This window comes from Myotis yumanensis, unplaced genomic scaffold (genome assembly GCF_028538775.1).
Source record: "Myotis yumanensis isolate MYYU_CA2020_CCGP unplaced genomic scaffold, mMyoYum1.0.hap1 SCAF_1, whole genome shotgun sequence".
Lineage (NCBI taxonomy): Eukaryota > Metazoa > Chordata > Mammalia > Chiroptera > Vespertilionidae > Myotis > Myotis yumanensis.
Genome location: NW_027223752.1, coordinates 96,905,685 through 96,927,200, shown reverse-complemented (window position 1 = coordinate 96,927,200; position 21,516 = coordinate 96,905,685). Strand labels below are relative to the sequence as shown.

General features: G+C 43.4%; 1 protein-coding gene across 1 annotated transcript in view; it reads right to left on the bottom strand.

Annotated features, from left to right (window-relative positions):
* Positions 1-8,545, bottom strand: part of LOC139009894 (uncharacterized) — a 231,950-nt gene extending 223,405 nt beyond the window's left edge. The window contains exon 1 of the mRNA XM_070414044.1: positions 7,589-8,545. Within this exon, the coding sequence (XP_070270145.1) occupies positions 7,589-8,545 (957 nt within the window). The remainder of the gene's footprint in view (positions 1-7,588) is intronic.
* Positions 8,546-21,516: the final 12,971 nt, after the last annotated feature.

Below are 21,516 nucleotides of genomic sequence, written 5' to 3'. Positions count from 1 at the left end.
ACCAATGGAATAGAATAGAAAACCCAGAAATCGACCCGAACCACTATGCTCAATTAGTATTTGACAAAGGAGGCAAGAACATACAATGGAGTCAAGGCAGTCTCTTCAATAAATGGTGTTGGGAAATTTGGTCAGACACATGCAAAAAAATGAAACTACACCACCAACTTACATCATACACAAAAATAAACTCAAAATGGATAAAGGACTTAAACATAAGACAGGAAACCATAAGATTATTAGAGGAATCCACAGGTAGCAAAATCTCAGATATATGCGGAAGGAATTTCTTCACTGACACAGCTCCTAGGGCAGTGATGGAGAACCTATGACACGCGTGTCAGAGGTGACACGCGAACTCATTTTTTTGGTTGATTTTTCTTTGTTAAATGGCATTTAAATATATAAAATAAATATCAAAAATATAAATCTCTGTTTTACTATGGTTGCAAATATCAAAGAATTTCTATATGTGACATGGCACCAGAGTTAAGTTAGGGTTTTTCAAAATGCTGACACGCCGAGCTCAAAACGTTCACGATCACTGTCCTAGGGCAATGGAAACTAAAGGGAAAATAAACAAATGGGACTATATCAAAATAAAAAGCTTCTGCACAGCAAAAGAAACCATCAACAAAACAACAAGAAAACCCACTGCATGGGAGAACATGTTTGCCAATGATATCTCCGATAAAGGTTTAATCTCCAACATTTATAGGGAACTTATACAACTTAACAAAAGGAAGATAAACAACCCAATAAAAAAATGGTCAACGGACCTAAATAGACACTTTTTGAAAGAGGACATACATAAGGCTGAGAGACATATGAAAACATGCTCAAAGTCACTAATCATCTGAGAGATGCAAATCAAAACGACAATGAGGTACCATCTCACACCTGTCAGAATGGCTATCATCAACAAATCAACAAATGACAAATGCTGGCAAGGATGCGGAGAAAAAAGAACACTCGTGCACTGCTGGTGGGAATGCAAACTGGTGCAGCCACTGTAGAGAACAGTATGGAGTTTCCTCAAAAAACTAAAAATGGAACTTCCATTTGACCCAGTGATCCCACTTCTAGGACTATATCCCAAGAAACCAGAAACACCAATCAGAAAGGATATATGCATCCCTATGTTCATAGCAGCACAATTTACATAATTTGGCTTCATAAAAAGAGCTTGGAAATCTTCTCTCCTCTTGAATGTCTTTTTTATTTATTTTATTTTTTGTTAATCCTCACCTGAGGATATTTTTTCATTGATTTTTAAAAAGAGTGGAAGGGAAGGGGAGAGACAAAGAGAAACATCAGTGTGAGAGGTACACCTTGATTGGTTGACTCCTGCACATACCTTATCCACAAAATAGCTAAGATTTGGAATCAGCCTAAGTGCCCATCAGCAGATGAACGGATTTAAAAACTTTGGCACATCTACACAATGGAATACTATGCAGCTATAAAAAGGAAGGAACTCCTACCATTTGCAACAGCATGGATGGAGCTGGAGAGCATTATGCTAAGTGAAATAGGTCAGAGAAAGATAAATATCACATGCTCTCACTCATTTGTGGATTGTAATAAACAACATAAACCGATGAACAAAAACAGATGTAGAGACAGAGAAGCATCAATCAGATGCTCAAAACTCAGAGGGAAGGCAGGGGAGGGTGGGGGTGAGGGGAAAAGATCAACCAAAGGACTTGTATGCATGCATATGAGCCTAAGTGATGGATGTGTACAACAGGGGGTGAGGGTGAGGGCAGGATTGGGGGGATGAGGGGACATTGGGGGGATAGGGACACATTTGTAATATCTTATTCAATAAAGGGAATAAAATAAAATAAAATTCAGAGCAAAAAAAAAAAGAAATACAAAGGATTGTAAGAAAATACTATGGACAACTATAGGCCAAGAAATTGGAAAACATGGAGGAAATGGATAAATTCCTAGAAATATACAATCTTCCAAAACTGACTTAAGAAGAATTAGAAAATCTGAATAGACCAATTACAACTAATGAAATAGGAGCAGTAATAAAATTTTAAAAATTCCCAGAAAAGAAAAGTCCTGGACTGGATGGCTTCATAGGTGAATTTTACCAAACAATCAAAGAATAACACCTATCCTTCTCAAACTATTCCATAAAATTCAAGAGGAGGGCCCTAGCTGGTTTGGCTCAGTGAACAGAGCATCAGCCCGCAGACTGAAGGGTCCTGGGTTCAATTCCGATCAAGGGCACATATCTCAGTTGCAGGCTCAAACCCCAGCCCTGGATAAGGTATGTGCAGGAGTCAACCAATCAAGGTGTACCTCTCACACTGATGTTTCTCTTTGTCTCTCCCCTTCCCTTCCACTCTCTTTAAAAATCAATGAAAAAATATCCTCAGGTGAGGATTAACAAAAAATAAAATAAATAAAAAAGACATTCAAGAGGAGAGAAGATTTCCAAGCTCTTTTTATGAAGCCAAAATTATCATAATTCCAAAACCAGATAAAGACACCTCAAAGAAAGAAAATTATAGGCCAATATCCCTAATGAACATAGATATTAAAATCCTCAGCAAAATGTTAGCAAACCAGATCCAGCAATACATTTAAAAGATCATACACCATTATCAAGTGGGATTTTTTATGGATATGCAAAGTTAGTACAATATTCATAAATTAATAAACATGATACATCATGAAATAAAATGAAGGATAAAAGCTGCATAATCAGATCAATAGAGTCAGAAAAAGCATTTGATAAAATTCAGCACCCACTTATGATAAAAAACCTCAGCAAAGTGGGAATAGAAGGATCACACCTCAACATAATAAAGGTCATATATGATGAACCCAAGGCCAACATCATATTCAATGGGCAGAAACTACAAGGGTTTCCCTCAAAATCAGAAACAAGACAGGGATATCTGCTTTCCCATGCATATTCAGCATAGTATTGGAAGTCTTAGCCATAGCAATCAGACAAGAAAAAAAATAACAGACATCCTAATTGGAAAAGAGGAAGTAAAACTATCATTAGATGTCATGATATTGAATATACAAAACTCTAAAGACAGCACCAAAAACTACTACATCTAATAAATGAATTCAGTAAAGTAGCAGAATAAAACATTAATATTCAGAAATTGATTAATGGTGGCATTTTTATACATTAATAATGAACTATCATAAAGAGAAATTTAGAAAACAATCCCACTTACTACTACAACAACAACAACAAAAAATAAGGTACCTAGGAATAAATTTAACAACAGAGATAAAAGACCTATACTCAGAAAATTCCAAGATACTGAAGAAAGTACGAGGAAGCTACAGATAAGTGGAAGCATATACAGTATTCATAGATAGGAAAAATTAACATCACTAAAATGCCCATGCTACCTAAAGCAATCTACAGATTCCACTCAATTCCTATCATGATACCAATGGCATATTTTACAGAACGAGAACAAATATTCCAAAAATTTATAAGGAACCATAAAAGACCCAACTAACCTCAGCAATCTTGAGAAAGAACAAAATTGAAGGTATCATACTACCTGATATCAAATTATACTTCAAAGCCATAGTAATCAAAACAGTATGGTATTGGCACAAGAACAGGCATATAGATCAATGGAACAGAATAGAGATCACAGAATTAAACCCACACCTTTATGGTCAATTCATATTTGACAAAGTAATTAATTCCCTTTCAATGTGCACGAATTTGTGCACAGGGCCACTAGTCATCAATAAATAAAGTGCTGGTGAGGATGTGGAGAAAAGGGAACCCTTGTGCACTGTTGATGGGAATGCAGCCACTGTGGAGAACAGAATGAAGTGTCCTCAAAAAATTAAAAATTGAATTGCCTTTTTATCCAGTGATCCCACTTTTGGGAATATATCTGAAGAAACCCAAAACACTAATTCAAAAGAATATATGCACCCCTAAGTTCACTGCAGTGCTATTTAAAATAGCCAAGATCTGGAAACAGCCTAAGAGCCCATCAGTAGGTAGTAGATAAAAAAAGCAGTGGTACTGCAAGGTCCATGTGACTCAGTGGTTGAGCATCAACTTATAAAACCAAGAGGTTACAGGTTCGATTCCTATAGAGCAGTGATGGCGAACCTATGACACACGTGTCAGAGGTGACACACGAACTCATTTTTTTGGTTGATTTTTCTTTGTTAAATGGCATCTAAATATCCATCTAATAAAAGAGAAACATGGTAATTAGCATACGACCGCTACCCTTCCCATTGGCTAATCAGGGCGATATGCAAATTAACTGCCAGCCAAGATGGCGGTTAACCGCCAACAAAGATGGCGGCTAATTTGCATATGTAGGCACAATGCTGGGAGGCGAAAGGGAAAGGACGGAAGAAGCCCCCTTCCACTTACGGTGATTGGAAACCCAGCGGGGAGCTAAGAGCCAGGGGCAGGGCAAAGGGGTCCCCTGCTGGCAGTCCGGGGAGCTAGGGATCCCTTGCCCAGGCCTAAAGCCTTGGCCAAAGACATTAGGCCTGGGCAGGGGTGAAGCCTGCAATTGTGGGGAGCTGGGGGTCCTCTACACAGACCTAACGCCTTGGCCAGAGGCCTTAGGCCTGGGCAGGGGCGGAGCCTGCAACCGCGGGGAGCTGGGGGTCCCCTGCCTAGGCCTAATGCCTCAGCCAGAGGCGTTAGGCCTGGGCAGGGGCAGAGCGGGAGATCGTGGGGAGCTGGAGTTCCCCTGCCCAGGCCTAAGGCCTCAGTCAGAGGCCTTAGGTCTGGGCAGGGGCAGAGCAGGAGATCGCGGGGAGCTGGGGGTCCCCTGCCCAGGCCTAATGCCTTGGCCAGAGGCGTTAGGCCTGGGCAGGGACGGAACCAGCCATCGCGGGGAGCAGGGGCGGAGTCAGTGATCCTGGGCAGCTGGGGGTCCCCTGCCCAGGCCTAACGTCTTGGCCAGAGGCATTAGGTCTAGGCAGGGGCAGAGTGGGAGATCGCGGGGAGCTGGGGGTCTCCTGCCCAGGACTAATGCCTCCACCAGAGGCCTTAGGTCTTGGCAGGGGTGGTGCCAGAGATCGTGGGTAGCGGGGCAGAGCCAGGAATGGTGGGAGCTGGGGGTCCCCTGCCCAGGCCTGACGCCTCTGCTAGAGGCCTCAGGCCTGGGCAAGGGGCCGATCTGGTGATCGGCGATTGGAGGGTGATGAGGGTCAACTCCTCTGGCCGAGGCATCAGGCCTGGGCAGGGGGCGGAGCCAGCAATCGGAGGGGGCTGGGGGTCCCCTGCCCAGGCCTGATGCCTGGGCTAGAGGCATCAGACTTGGGTGGGGGGCAGAGCCGGTGATTGGGGGGATATGAGGGTCCCCTTGAAGCCTGGGTCAGAGGCATCAGGCTCGGGCAGGGGGTGGAGCAAGCGATCAGAGGGAGATGGGGGTCCCCTGACCAGGCATGATTCCTGGGCCAGAGGCATCAGGCCTGGGCGGGGGTCAGAGCCAGTGATCAGGGGGAGATGGGGGTCCCCTGTCCAAGCCTGACACCTCTGGCGGAGGCGTCAGGCCTGGGCAAGGGGCCGATCAGGCGATCAGAGGGTGATGGGGGTCAACACCTGAGGGCTCCCAGTATGTGAGAGGTGGCAGGCTGGGCTGAGGGACACTCCCCCCCCAACCCAGTGCACGAATTTTGTGCACTGGGCCCCTAGTCCTATCTAATAAAAGAGAAACATGGTAATTAGCTGTACATCCGCTACCCTTCCCATTGGCTAATCAGGGCGATATGCAAATTAACTGCCAGCCAAGATGGTGGCCGGCAGCCATGCACTGAAGAGAACAGGGAGGCTTGCTTGCTCCAGTGACTGCGGACTCCATCATTCCCCGCCTGACTTGCTGGCCTCTCAGCTGCAACTCTAAGCAACTATGTTGCAAATATAGAAGCTAAACAAAACCCCAGAAACCTGCTTTAGTCAGCCTGGCTTCAGCCAGCCGGACCGCAACATTGTATCAAATACAGAAGGTAAACAAAGGCCAGAAACCTGCTTTCAGCAGCCGAGGCCTCAGAGCTAAAGCTGGCCCAGAATAAAAAAAGAAAGAAAAAAAGGAGTGGTTGGGAGCTTCAGTCACCTGCCAGCCTGAAAATGGCCCTCAGCCCCTCAGCCAGACTGGCCAGGCACCCCAGTGGGGACCCCCACCCTGATCCAGGACACCCTTCAGCGCAAACCAGCCAGCCCCCACCCATGCACCAGGCCTCTATTCTATATAGTAAAAGGGTAATATGCCTCCCAGCACCGGGATCAGCGGAGCCGCGAGGCCTCCTGGCACCGGGATCAGCGTGACAGGGGGCAGCACCCAAACCCCCTGATCGCCCTGCGGCTCTGTGTGTGACAGGGGGAGGGGCCACAACCTCCCTATCCGCCCTGCTCTGTGTGTGACAGGGTGCAGCGCCCCAACCCCCTGATCGGCCCTGCTCTGTGTGTGACAGGGTGCGGTGCCCCAACCCCTGCCCCTCCCCCCCACGGGCCCTGCTCTGTGTGTGATGGTGTAGAGCCATAACCTCCCCATCGACCCTGCCTTGAGTGTGACAGGGGGCGGTGCCCCAACACCCCAATTGGCCCTACCCTGAGCGTGACTGAGGGTGGCATCGCAACCTCCCGATCCGCCCTGCTCTGTGCATGACAGGGGGCAGCGCCCCAACTCCCCAATTGGCCCTGCTCTGAGCCCGACCAGGGGCTGCACCTAGGGATTGGGCCTGCCCTCTTCCACCCGGGAGCAGGCCTAAGCCAGCAGGTCATTATCTCCTGAGGGGTCCCAGACTGCGAGAGGGCACAGGATGGGCTGAGGGACCCCCTTCCCCCCCCAGTGCACAAATTTTTGTGCACCAGGCCTCTAGTATAAAATAAATATCAAAAATATAAATTTTTGTATTACTATGGTTGCAAATATCAAAAAATTTCTATATGTGACAGGGCACCAGAGTTAAGTTAGGGTTTTTCAAAATGCTGACACGCTGAGCTCAAAACGTTCGCCATCACTGCTATAGAGAGAGAGAGACAACAGTGTGGTGATAGGGGAGTGGGGGTAGGTGAAGGTGAGCAAAGGGGAGATAAATGGAGATGGAAAAAGACTTTGCTTTGGGTGATGGGCACATGATACAGTGTACAAATGATGTTGTTATTGAGTTGTATACTTGAAACCTGTACTCTTATAAATTCAATTTCTTAATAGTAATATATTGATCTTAGGATATAAATTCACTGCTAATAATACTAAGCTGTAACAGGAAAAGACTTGAGTTTCCATATGAAACATCTGCTCTGTTATTTCAATACTCAATAATCGCAGAGACTGAAAGGAAACGTGACCGGTGATGTGTGACTCAGGCCTATAACTGTTGTTTGAACCCGTTTTTTGAAATAATCTCTCGGTTTTTTCCCTTTGAAAACAGGATACTCTCCTTGGATGGGAAACTTAAAAATCCAAATGCAAAATGCAAAACCTTGACTAACCCTGCAGTGCTTTATCTGGCTCGCCACACGCCGTATGCACTGTAACATTTTATGCACGTCTCCTAAGGTTACATTGACCCGCGAGCACTACCACTCTCCTCCTTTTGCACCTACTTCCATCTTAATGTCGTAGCTCTGGCCGAGGACAATCTGTATGAGCTCTCTGATCGTCTGGTCCGAGGCCAGCTGGGCCTCCGACTGCAGCGAGGCGATGATCTCCTCGATGGACGTCGGGATCACTCGCACGGGCAGCGGCGAGAGCAGGACGGCCGCCAGCGGGTCGCTGGCCGGGAGCGCGTCCTCGCTGCTTTTGGAGGACGACGTGGGCGCTTCCCGCGGGGCGCCCTCGCACAGGACGTGGGAGCGGATCCGCACCCTCCGCCGCCGGCTGGCCGCCGCCTCGCCTTCCTCGCTGAAAGTCCAGGGAGTCGAGCGCCTCTTCACCTCTCTGGCGGCCAAGGCCCCTGCGGGCGGAGCCGCCTCCAGCTTGGGGATCTGCGCCGGGGGCGGGACCCGGGCGGGGGCCGGGGCCGAGTCGGGGACGCGCTGGGCCTCTGCGGGCGGAGGGCTCCTGCGCTCCCCGGGCTTCCTCCTTGACGCCGGGGGCGGCCTCAGGACCACGGGTCTGGACGTGCCGGCTCCGGTGGCGATGACCGGCGGCTCCTTCGGGGGCCGGTGCCGGAGGAACGCGGAGCTCCGCAGGTAGAAGTCCCGGGGGCGAAACCGCCGGGGCCTCCAGGGCGCGGCCCCCTCGCCGGGGCCCCGGGGCCCTGCGCCGCGGAGCGCCCGCTGCAGGAGGTTCGCCGCGGGGATCGCGGGGCCCTGAGGCCGAGGGAACCCGGACGGCTCCCGGGGTCCAGCGCAGGGAACGCCCCGCTTCTCCCCAGGCCAGGCCGGGCCGGGGGCCCTGAGGTCGCAGACGGGGACTCTGTTCGCTAACGTCTTGGAGGCCAACTCCTGCTTCAATCGGAGAGAATCCTTTTTGGTCTGCCGGCGAACCTTCTCATGCTCTTTAAAGATGTACGATTCTTCTCTATAGCTCAGTCCAAAGTGCTTCGAAATCGTGGACATCTTGACTAACTTGTCCTGCAAAATAACAGTATGTTAACATATATCAAAAGTTCTGTTGACAAACATTCCAACTCAAAAAGCTTATCATCGCAGCCCTCTCCCGGTGCTCCCCGAGACACCAGTGGGCAGTAGTACTTTATATCATTTTAAAATCAACTACTGACCTTTTCAAAGGATCCATGGAAAACCTTTAAAGCCTTGGTTACGGTTTCTGAAACCCCTATTGGATTTATTGTAACCCTAGAGACCCGGTTCACTAAATTCTATTCTGCACTGAGGGGGGGGGGGGGGGTCCCTCAGCCCACAGCGCCCCCTCGCAGTCCAGGAGCCCTCAGGGCATGTCGCTGAGGCAAGAGAGGCTCCCCGAGTGCCCAGCCCGGCTTCTGGCTGAGCAGCGTTCCCCCTGTGGGAGCACACTGACCACCAGGGGGCAGCTCCTGCTTTGAGCATCTGCCCCCTGGTGGTCAGTGCGCATCATAGCGACTGGTCTTCCCCTGTTCGGTCGATTTCCATATGAGCTTTTTAGACTATAATGTAGTGTCCCACTTCCATAGTGCATAGTGCACATAGTACACAGAGACCATAGTGCACACAGGCACAGAAAACCTCAAGCAGTCTGGCAGGATAGCACTTGCCACCTCCTCCTCCAGCTGGTCCTGGGTGTCTCCATCCCTTACCCAGCCCTCTTCCCTCCATGTGCCACCTGAGCCCCAGCAGCCACCAGGTAGGCTGCAGTGAGATCATGAGGCCTTGCAGGCCAGGTGATTGCACTTTCTCTGTGAACTACTAGAAACTATTCCAAAACTTTTCCATAGGAAAGTGATTTGACACCATCTAGTGCTGGAGGGATATTAATTTTGAGTGGGAGAAACAGTAAAGGGAGGGACAGCAAATAAGAGTATCCACAGCTTGAGCCTTAGGCCTGACCTTGGTAACCAGCAGAGTGAAAACAGAGACCTAACAAGGTAAAACTGATAGGATCTGGCCAATGATTAGGAATAAGTGGGAGCAATTAAAGCTTCTTCATAAAACAGGAACTTAGAATCACCTTCATAAAGTCTTGGTCATAACCAAATACATAATAAACCTGCTATTCACTGCACTGTACACTTAAAAATAGTTAAGATGGTAAATTTTATGTTTTGTGTACTAGCACAATTAAAGAAAAACACTTCTGCTATTCAGCAGGGCAAGTTATCTATGATCATAAGTGGATTTTGAGATGTTAAGAGCTCTGAAGTCACTACCAAAAACAGGACAGGAAATATAAATAGAAAAGGGTTAATGACAGATTGTTTGGCAATGTCACCTGTGGCAGGTAGGATGGATGAGAGAAAAAATGAGTTAGGAAAATAAGAACAGAGTTCCACAGAAACCAAGAAGAGAAGAGTTTCGAGAGTAAAGATAAAAGAACCCTGGCAGATGTGACCGGGTTGAGTGTCACCCCAGGCACCAAAAGGTCACCGGTTACCCAGAGATCACCAGTTCCTGAGAGGGGATGTTCAGGAGGCAGCCAATCAATGTTCTCTCTCTCCATCTCCCATCCTCTCTCTCTAAAATCAATAAAAACATATTTTAAAAAAATAAGGGTAAGACAATGAAAATAAAAGCAGAAAATAATAAATTAGAAAAACTTATTTATTTTTTAGAAAGCCCAAGGCCAAGGTTCTTTGACAATAAATAAAATAATAAAGCAGAAACACCTCTGGAATGTCATCATTGTTTCCAAATATGATTATCTACCTACAAAACCTAAGCACTAAAAGCTAATCCTATTTAATAAAGAGGGAATATGCTAATTGACCCTCATGCCATCGCAAAGATGATGGAACCCACAGCCAATAAGGAGGGAAGATGCTAATTGACTGTCCCACCCTCAAAGATGGTGGCGCCCACAGCCACAAGATGGCAGCGCCCAGTCCCCTCAGCCCCACTGGGGTGGCAGGTGCGTGGTAAGGCTGGGCCCACCCCCAGGGGGGCCTGGCCACTCCACATGCCTGCCTCTGGAGTCCCCCAGTCCCCTCAGCCCCCCAGCCACCCAGCCGACACCCTAGGCACAGGCAAGCCTCGGATAGTGGCTGCCCACCTGCCCAGGGCTGCCCGAGGCTCAGGTAACCAGGGCTGGCCAAGGCTTGTGCTGCCGGCAGTGGCAGCAGCAGAGGTGTGATAGGGCGTCGCCTTCCCCTGATCAGCAGATAGCCTCCCACCTCAGAGGGCTCCCAGACTGTGAGAGGGGGCAGGCCAGGCTGAGGGACCCCCTCCAGTGCATGAATTTCATGCACCTGGCCTCTAGTTAGTATTATAATAGAGTTGTACAAGACATTTAAATTTTTAAATAACTTCATTTAAATCAAAATGGTACATTCAAAAGCAAAATGTTAGAATTCCATTATATAACATTTATAATTTATTTTAAAAGTATCTAGGAATAACAGAACAAAAAAGTCCTAAAACTGCATTAATTAATTTTTTAAATTTTTCTGAAGTACATAAAAGAGACTCAATTAAATAAAAAGTTAATGTTCCTTGGTGAGAAGACCAAATATTTTAATTATAGCAGATCTTTCCAAAATACTGTATTGGTTTAATGCTATCATAATCAAAATCTAAAAATTGTATTTTACACTTTGAAGAGTAATTCTAAATTCATTTGAAGTAATAAATAGAAAATTAGCCAAATTTTGAAAAGGGAAATGAGTAAGCACTTGTCCAACAAGATAATTAAAACTTATATAGCCCAGCCAGCATGGATGGCTCAGTGGTTGAGTGTCGACCTATGAACCAGGAGGTCATGGTTTGATTCTTGGTCAGGGCACATGCTCAGATTTGCGGGCTCAATCCCCAGTGTGGGGTGGGCAGGAGGTAGCCAATCAATGATTCTCATCATTGATGTTTCTATCTCTCTCTCTCCTTCTCCCTTCCTCTCTGAAATCAATAAAAATATTTTTTTAAAAACTTATACAGATACAAGCATTAAAACTGATACACTGATACTAGAATCAACATATAGACTGAGCAAAAGAATTATGAATAATATGGCTTATGTTATAAATACAGTATTAAATTGGTGATAAAAGAAGAAATATTAATAAATTATGCTAAGGCAAATGGTTGAATATAGTATGGGGGTAGGGAGGGAAATTACACTTCAATTTATGGCATGCTTCAAAACACAATGGATTTAAGACTTAGACATGGAAAATGGGTTCTTTTTTAATTGGCATTTCTTTGCTTAGCAGCTATTTACATTTCTTGGTTGAATTTCTTTATATCAATTCTTAAAAGAATTATTTTTACAATTAGTCTTCTTCATTTGTCATACGGTATGTGAAATATGAAGAAAACATCCTATTTATCAGACTGTAAATATAGTCATGTTACTTTTAATTTCCAAAATGTCCATTGCTGGTTCTCAAACCCAAGACCCTGCTACATGCAGAGCTCTCATCTGTGAATCAGTAGGCTTTCTTTCTCTGTGCAGCTCCACTGCTGACCAGACCTTAGATGATTCAATTCTATCTGTAATAAGACTTCATATTAAAAAGTGAAAATAATAATCTTTTGCCTCTTTTTAAGGCCATAATATATGAACATTAGAAATTATTTCTAAAGCTCTCAAGGAAGTTTCCTTATTTTTAAAATGCTGTAGAATCTTTCTTATAGTGTTTTGACTATTATTGTTTGCACAGGTGGTAATAGGTCTATACTGACACCATCTGCATTTCTTTCTATAAAAGACTAAAAGGTAGTGCCTGGAACAGAACACAGACCAAAAATACATTAATGCATTATGAGAATTTGACTGGACTCTCCCAACTGCACTTCCCTTTTTTTTCTTAGCTCCTGCTTTGTATTCCCTTCCCAACTTCTCCTGGCTTATAGTTTGTTGTTGACATTTAACAGGTGGTTATTGTTCAACATTTCTCATTACATTCTATTGAGTTCTTCATAAGAAAGTTGCTCTTTATATGTTAAAAAATAAACCAATAGGAAATAGAATTAGTTGACAGGAACTTCTATTGTGTTTTCAAACTAGGTGGTATCCCAATCCTAAATGGGCCAGTCCATCAAAGCTTGGTGCCTTTATAGCCCCACCCCCACCCCTCAATTCTGCAAAACATGTAAAATCCTTTTTAAACATCCAATATTATGGGAAAACAATGTGCTCTCTTTTTCTTGGTAGTAAATTATTAAAAAAGAAGAGACTAGGTCTGATTTGGAGATACTCAAGGAAAAATGATGTAACCATCACAAAAAAGAAAGTATTAATCTACATAGGTATTAAGCATGCTGCTCATAATCCAGGTTGATTAAGTTTACTTTTTAAATTGGGAAAGAGTGTGCTTGAAATCTTTGCAACCTGCGCAGTAATTTCACTCTCCTCTTTTTTCCCAATGATTAGAATTCTGTGCCTTTTTCTTCCTGCTCTACCAGGAGGGTCAATGTCTAAGAAATGAGGTAGTCAGAAAGGTCAATAGCCAGCCCTCTCTACTGTCTCACAAGGTCTGGTCAGACATAACAAGGAAGCTCACTGGCCATAAATGGCTAAAAGTCAGGAAGGGCTACCTGTGTGAATGCTCTAGTCCAGGGGTCCTCAAAATACGGCCCGCAGGCTACATGCAAATACAAATATTGTATTTGTTCCCATTTTGTTTTTGTTTTTTTACTTCAAAATAAGATATGTGCAGTGTGCATAGAAATTTGTTCATAGTTTTTTTTTAAACTATAGTCCGGCCCTCCAATGGTCTGGGGGACAGTGAACTGGCCCCCTGTTTAAAAAGTTTAAGGACCCCTGCTCTAGTCTCTGGGACAGGTTGCTCTCTGGTTATTGCAGGTGTAGCTGTTCCTCCTATTAGAACAGAAGATACAAAACTCTACTCTAAACTCTAACTAAGGTAGAAATAAGTAGAGCAGACCACCAGATGACTTGGCTGCAAGTTCCATGAACACTTCATATGGGGAAATGAGTCCTTCTACAGTAAGCCTAGCTGATTTGAGCAGTGCACTGGAAAAGAGTTATCAGAGTCAGACATTGGGAATGGAGTCAAAGCCGCAGCTGGTTATATGGATTACTTCACCTTGACCTCCTCCACTCAGTGGGGTGGATGAACCACCAAGAATAAGATTTAGGTTCTCTGGATCCATTGCCAAATATCATCTCAATTCACTTCCTAAACTTCACATAAACATCAACTTTCACTGCACAGCACTACAGTTCCAACAGAAACATTTAAGCCCAAAGACAGCTTATTTCATCTAATAAAATCATCAGCATTACAGAAAAAATAAAAATATTCTGAAAACAATATTTGCTTTTGAAATATCAGTGGTAGAAACAAGATCTCTTTGTGTACTGATGATAATTTATGAAGAAATCTAAAAGGAAATATACAAACATTTTAACAATTTTGCTAAGAAAATGGGATAACTTTTTTCTATTTTTCCACACTTTCTATAATACTGGCTTTTCCACCTTTAATCCTAATAATATCAATAATACTAATAGTAAATAACACAAATGATGCTGGATTAAAGTGATATAGAATATAGAAAAAAGTTGTTATCAAACTCAGAAAATAACTTTTTTAAAACTAGTAAGAAGTCCATAGAATCCTATATAATAAAGAGCTACTATGCAAATAGTCATCACACCCTCACATCCTCACGCCATCACACCATAACGGCTCAGACACTAAACACTGGGGAGAGAGGAATGGGGACCAGCCAGGCACAAAAGAGCTTGCAAGAGAGGAATGGGGACCAGCCAGCCTGCGGCCTGGCAGAGGAACAAGCTGCCCACCCCACAGTCCTGGGTGCCAGCACCTGCGTCTGCAGCCAGCCCGGGCGAAGCCAGCCCGGGTCCTGGGTGCCTGTGACTGGCTGGAGGAGGGTATCCTGGGTCCCAGGTGCAGGGCGAGGCAGAGGCAGTTAGGGGCAATCAGGCCAGAAGGGAAGCAGTTAGGGGCGATCAGGCCAGTAGGGGTGGAGTTAGGGGCGATCAGGCAGACAGGCAGAGGTGGTTAGGGGTAATCAGGCAGGCAGGCAGAGGTGGTTAGGGACAATCAGGCAGGCAGGCAGGTGAAAGGTTAGGAACCAGTGGTCCTGGATTGCGAGAGGCAGTTGAACATCCCCCAAGGGGTCCTGGATTGGAGAGGGTGCAAGCCGGTCTAAGGGACCTCCGCCCCCCCTCCCATGCACAAATTTCATGCACTGGGCCTCTAGTTTTCAATAAAAGCCCTTTACCATTCTGGCCAGAAGAATCAGAGAAAAGCTCCCAGGCAACCATCCCATGGTCTTGGGTGCCAGCACCTGCGTCTGCGGCCAGGCCAGGCAAAGCCCGCCTGGGTCCTATGGAGGAATGAGAGAGAAATCCTAGAGGAGAGAGAGCCAAAGAAAGAACCTCCCAATTCTGTCTAAACACCACACAAGTCTAGACTGACCTCTGAACAGTGCGTATGTGGGACAAATTCAAAGCAACACAGCAACGGCTTAAAGAGCTGAAATGAGATTTAGCTGAATGTAACCTCCAACTGTTGAGAATGAGGTAGAGTTTACAATGAATCTAATCTGGTGAATTGCCTGCAAAACAAATGAACAAACAAAAACCCATCAACATTCTTCAGAGGGATATAACAGGTCAGAGTCCACACAACAGAACATTCACAATGTCCAGGATATAAATAAAAAATACTTGACATAAAAAGATCTAGAAAAATCTGATCCATTTTCAAGGACAAAGATACTTAAGATGTCAGTCAGGAGATAACCCAGGTGTTGCAATTACTAAACAAGGACTTTAAGGCAGCTGTTATAATTATGCTCCATGAAGTAAAGGAAATGTGCTAAAGATGACTAAAAATATAGAAAATCTTAACAGAAAAATTAAAATTAAAAATATAAATATTATTTCTGAAAAAATAATATTTGAAAATGTCAGATGAAAGAGTCAGTGAATTGGAAGATAAATCAACAGAAATTATTCAGTATTTTAAAAAGAGAAAGAAAAGCTTTAAAAAAGAACCCTCAGAGCCCTATAGACAGTATCAAAAGCTATGACATATGGGTAATCCACATCCTAAAAGGAGAGGGCAGAAAGGGGTAGAAAAATATTTGAAGAAATGATGTCTGAGAACATTCCAAATTTGGAGAAATACATACATTTATAGATTCAAGAAGCTCATTACATTCCAAGTAGGTTAAATTAAAAGAAAACCACATGTAAACTGCTGGAAACCAGGGTATAAGACAAAGATAAAATACTGAAAGCAGAAAGAGAAAACAACACATTATTTATAGGGAAAACATTTACAGTGTCCAGGGTATAACCAAAATGACTATGGATTTCCCATCAAACATGACTGAGACCAAAAGACAGTGAAATAGGATTTATTACATGCTAAAAGACACACACAAAAAAAGTCAACCCAGAATTATATATCCAATAAACATTCTTTTAAAAATGACAGCAAAATGAGACATTCAGATACAGGAAAACTAAGGAAATTATTTACCAGCAAACTAGAACTACAAGAAATGCTAAAGATAAAATTCTTCAGGCTAAAGAGAAGTTTTATGAGAAGAAAACTGAATCTTCAGAAATAAGCCTGGCCAGTGTGGCTCAGTGGTTGAGCATTGACCTATGGCCACTGGTTCGATTCCCAGTCAGGGCATATGCCTAGGTTGTGGGCTTGCTCCCCAGTAGGGGGCATGCAGGAGGCAGCCGGTCCATGATTCTCTCTCATCATTGATATTTCTATATCTCTCTCCCTCTCCCTTCCTCTCTGAAATCAATAAAAACATATTCAAAAAAGAAAGAAAGAAATGAAGAAGAATCGGAAATGGCAACTATCTGGTTAAGTTTAAAAGGCCATTTTTAAATCTTTTTTTTTTTTTAATTGTTTGGAGAGAAAACAAGATGGCGGCATAGGTAAACACCGGAAATTGCTGCCTCGCACAACCACTTCAGAAATACAACTAAAAAACAAAACAGACATCATCCAGAACCACAGGAAGGCTGGCTGAGTGGAAATTCTACAACTAGAAGGACAGAGAAAAGCACACTGAGATTCAGAGGAGGTGCGGAAGTAAAGTGCAGAGGTACAGAGGCACACGCAGAAAGGGCTGGCAACTGAGGACCCAGTTGTCTTTTTCAATCGGGAGGGAGTCTCAAGCTCCCGACTGCTCTGAACTCCAGTTCCAGGCAAGTCTCTGGGGACCCAGCCTCATACGGGGAGAAACTAGACTGTCTGGCATCAGTAGGAACTCAAGGGCTGCTTTCTCTCAGAGGTGCTTGCTCCGCCCTGTTGATCCCCTGGGACCCCGCCCCACCCAAGCTGTGCACAAAGGCTTTTGCATATGAAAGGCCGGGCCCTTTGCAATCTTAAAATTACCTAACAAACTGCAGCTGGGTCAGAGAGACCCAGAACTTCTAAAAGAAGGCCCAAGGCCCCACAGCAGCTTGCATTGCTTCACAGCTGGGCCACATCTGGGCACCTCCAAACCCTAAACAAAGAAGAGGAATCTGCAGCTCTCTTCGTAGCTCCTGTTGGGTAGCCTCAGGCAGAGGCTAAATTAGCACCTCCTTAGAGATCCAAGAGACAGTGTACCCAGTGGTCAGAGTGGGACCATCCAGATTATAACTCCTCAGATCCATAAGGGACTCACTCAGGGGGCAGACTCAGTGAGCACCAAAGCCCCACTGAAGCAAGTCTTGCCCCAGAAGGGTGTCTCCAGCTCAGAAGTTCTCTCACTGCAGACACAGCTGATTCTCACAGCCAATTGGCCTGGAGGTCAATTCCTCCCAGTGATACCTACAACAATCAAGGCTTAACTACAACAAGACTGTGCACAAAGCCCACAGAGGGGTGCACCAAGAGTGTCCACCTCAGGTAATTGGGGAGGCTGAGCACTGGGCCCTATAGGACACCTAGCACAGAAAGCCACTCTACCAACACAGGGAAGCATAAAAAATGCAGACAAAGAAACAGGTCACAAATGACAGAAATGGAGGAAAGCAAACTATAGGATATAGAGTTCAGAACCACACTTATAAGGTTTTTCAAGAATTTTCTAGAAACCGCCGATAAATTTAGTGAGACCCTCAAGAAATCTAGTGAGACCCTCGAGGTTATGAAAAAGGACCAACTAGAAATTAACACTACGGTGTCGGGTGAATTTCCCGCCAAAATATAAGATGGCGCGGGCAATTATTTAGGTTTCCCGCGCAAAATCAGAGTTAGTTTAAATATTTAAACACGTAATAATATTCACAAAACTCAAAACTAAAGACGTCCGGACACAAGAAGTATTTCTCAATAACTATTCTCTTTGCATGGTGAGATATCCAGGGATATCGGTTATAAAATGAGAAAACAATACATTGGTACCCTAACGGTATTGTACTCGACCAGCGCCATAAAGTGTTCTCTACTTACAAGGGATTTTTATGATACCTATTACCCCAATGGGTATGAAACGGTTCGCATACGCAGGTAGGTATCTTTGTGAACGGCAAACAAACAAATATTTGGTAATACGCAGTTACAATCGGCCCGAGTTTACACGTTTCCCGCACTCCACCGCAAATCTAGATGAACCGAGTTAAGACGGCTCCCGCGGAGTACGCGCAATTCACGCGAGCCGACTTAACTCGTTTCCCGCAATCCAAGTGTTAAGCATACACTGACTGAAATAAAGAATATTATACAGACTCCCAACAGCAGACTAGAGGATCGCAAGAATCAAGTCAAAGATTTGAAATACGAAGAAGCAAAAAACACCCACCGGAAAAGAAAAAAGAAAAAAGAATCTAAAAATATGAAGATAGTGTAAGGAGCTTCTGGGACAGCTTCAAGCGTACCAACATCTGAATTTTGGAGGTGCCAGAGGAAGAGAGAGAGCAAGATATTGAAAACCTATTTGAAGAAATAATGACAGAAAACTTCCAATACCTGGTGAAAGAAATCAACTTACAAGTCCAGGAAGCACAGAGAACCCCAAACAAAAGGAATCCAAAGAGAACCACACCAAGACACATCATAATTAAATTGTTGGGGTCCAGCCCCAGCAAGTCCAGGAGTTCCCAAAGGTGTAGACAGAGTTGGCGAAGAAGGAATGACATGGAGACAGCATTCAGTTGATCAGGAGCCTAGCCAGGTTCTCTAGCCAGGATCTCCAGCCAAGTTCTGTGTTTATTGTCTTGTTACATCTGTATTTATACCAGTTGTTTTTAATCCTATCCATTCTATTCCAAAGGTTGTTAGGGCATTTCTTATCTCCATTCCAATGTTACTCTATTGTTCTATTAAGCTACAAGGAAGTAACTGAAGGAGATTATCCTAAGCAAAGATTATGTAGCTTAAGCGTGATTGTTTGTAGTTAAAGTGATTAATTACCCGCCTGGCACTTAGTTAAGGGGTTTTATTCCCTCTCTAACTCCAGGGAAAAATCCCCACCTGGGGAAACAACCTTTCTCGGAGAGGTGACCTTGGTTAAAACACATAGCGCTAAGAAGGGGAGCAAGCATATTAAGAACAGTATGCCATATACACCAGGTCCCTTGAAGCATATGGTATGCAGATGTTTCTTCCCTGCAGCGACTGTGTCAAGCAGCAAGGATGGACCAGCTTCCAGCATAAAATGCCAAGGGCAAAAGACAGAGAGAATCTTAAAAGCAGCAAGAGAAAAAAAGTCAGTTACCTACAAAAGAGTACCCATACAACTGTCAGCTGATTTCTCAACAGAAACTATGCAGGCCAGAAGGGAGTGGCAAGAAATATTCAAAGTCATGAATACCGAGAACCTACAACCAAGATTACTTTACCCAACAAAGCTGTCATTCAGAATTGAAGGTCAGACAAAGAACTTCACAGATAAGAAAAAGCTAAAGGAGTTCATCACCACCAAACCAGTATTATATGAAATGCTGAAAGGTATCCTTTAAGAAGAAGAAGAAGAAGAAAAAGGTAAAGATACAAATTATGAACAACAAATACACATTTATCAACAAGTGAATCTAAAAATCAAGTGAATAAATAATCTGATGAACAGAATAAACTGGTGAATATAATAGAATCAGGGGCATAGAAAGGGAGTGGACTGACAATTCTTGGTGGGGAAAGGGGTGTGGGGGGTGCGGGAAGAGACTGGACAAAAATCATAACCTATGGATGAGGACAGTGGCGGGGGGGGGGGGCGGTAAAGGCAGAGGGTGCAGGGGGGACCGAGTGGAGGGGAGCTATGGGGGGGAAAAAAGAGGAACAACTGTAATAATCTGAACAATAAAGATTTAAATAAATAAATAAATAAATAAATAAAATTGTATAAAAAATTACAATGTTGTCTTGTGGGGTGTTTGTATATGCAGATGTAATATATAACAACAATCAAAAAGCCTGGGATGAGGGTGGGTAAGGGAACTATGGTTGAAAGTTTCTGCATTTTATGCAAACTAGTTCAATATTAACTCTAGACTGTGACATGTTAAGGATGTATATTGTAATTCTTAAAGAAACAATTTTTTAAAGTAATACAATGAGGTATAACTAACAAGTCAATAGATAATAAAAAGAAATACAAAAGTATTATTAAATCTTAGAAAATATTTTAGAGTAAATAATAATGAAAATGCAACATATCAGAATGTGAGGGTGTAGCTAAAGCAGTGCTTAGATGGAACAGTACAGCTTAAATGCTTAAATCTAAAGAAAGGTCTAAAATCAATAGCCTAGAATTCCACCTTAAGAATCTAGAAAAAGAAGAGTAAAGAATATGCAAAGTAAATAGAAAGATATAAATATGAGGATATAAATCAATCAAAATAGAGAACAGAAAAATAATTGAGAACATTAACAAAGCCAAGAGCCGGTTCTTTCAAAAATATCAACAAAATATTTAAAGCCCCTAGCTATATTGTTCAAGAATAAAAGTGAGAGAACAAAACTCACCTACATTAGGAATAAAAAGAGATTTTCACTACAGATCCTAAAATAGTAAAGGATAATAAGAGAATATAACTTTATGCCAACAAATTCAACAATTTAGATAAAATGGGCAAATCTCTGAGAATTTCAACTTATCAAAATTAACATAAAAAAGAAAATCTGAAGAGTCCTATGATAAATAAACTTATTCATTGCCAAAAATCTTACAACAAGGGAAGTTCCAGGCCCATGTGGTTCTCTTAAACACTCAAGAAAGAAATAACACCAATCTTACACAAATGTTTTCAGAAAATAGAGGAGAAAGGAACTTATTTTCTGAAACTTGCATAACCCTAATACCAAACCTGAAAAGGGTATTTTTTTAAAAAAAGAAAGGAAACTACATACCAATATCCCTCATGAACATAGATGCAAAAATCTTCAATAAAATATTATCATATCAAAACCAAAACTATACACACACACACACACACACACACACATTTTGTTGTTGTTAAAATGCACATGAACATATTTTTTCCATTGCTTTTTTCAAAGAGAGTGGAAGGAAGAGAAGAGGAGTGGGGAGAGAAAAACATCAATGTGAGAAAGACACATCAACTGATTGCCTCCCGCACCTGCCCTGACCAGGGTTGGGAAGCGAACCAGAAACCCAGGTACATGCCCAAGGGAATCAAACCCATTATCCTTCAATGTGTGGGCCAACACTCTAACCACTTAGCAACACAGGCCAGGGCCAAAACTATGTTTTTTAAAAGCATAATATATCCTAATCATATAGAGTTTATCCCACAGTTGAAAATTTGATTTAAAATTTGAAAGTCAATATAATTCATAATAACAGAATACAAGGAGATAAAAATGATCACTTCAATGGATAATGGAAAATCATTTAACAAAATTCAATACCCATTTATAATAAAAAATAAGTAAATAATTCTAGGCAAGCTATGAATCTTAGGGAACATGACTAGATGAGTTAAACTCCTCAATCTGATTAAGAGAATTTACAAAAAAAAAATGTAGAGC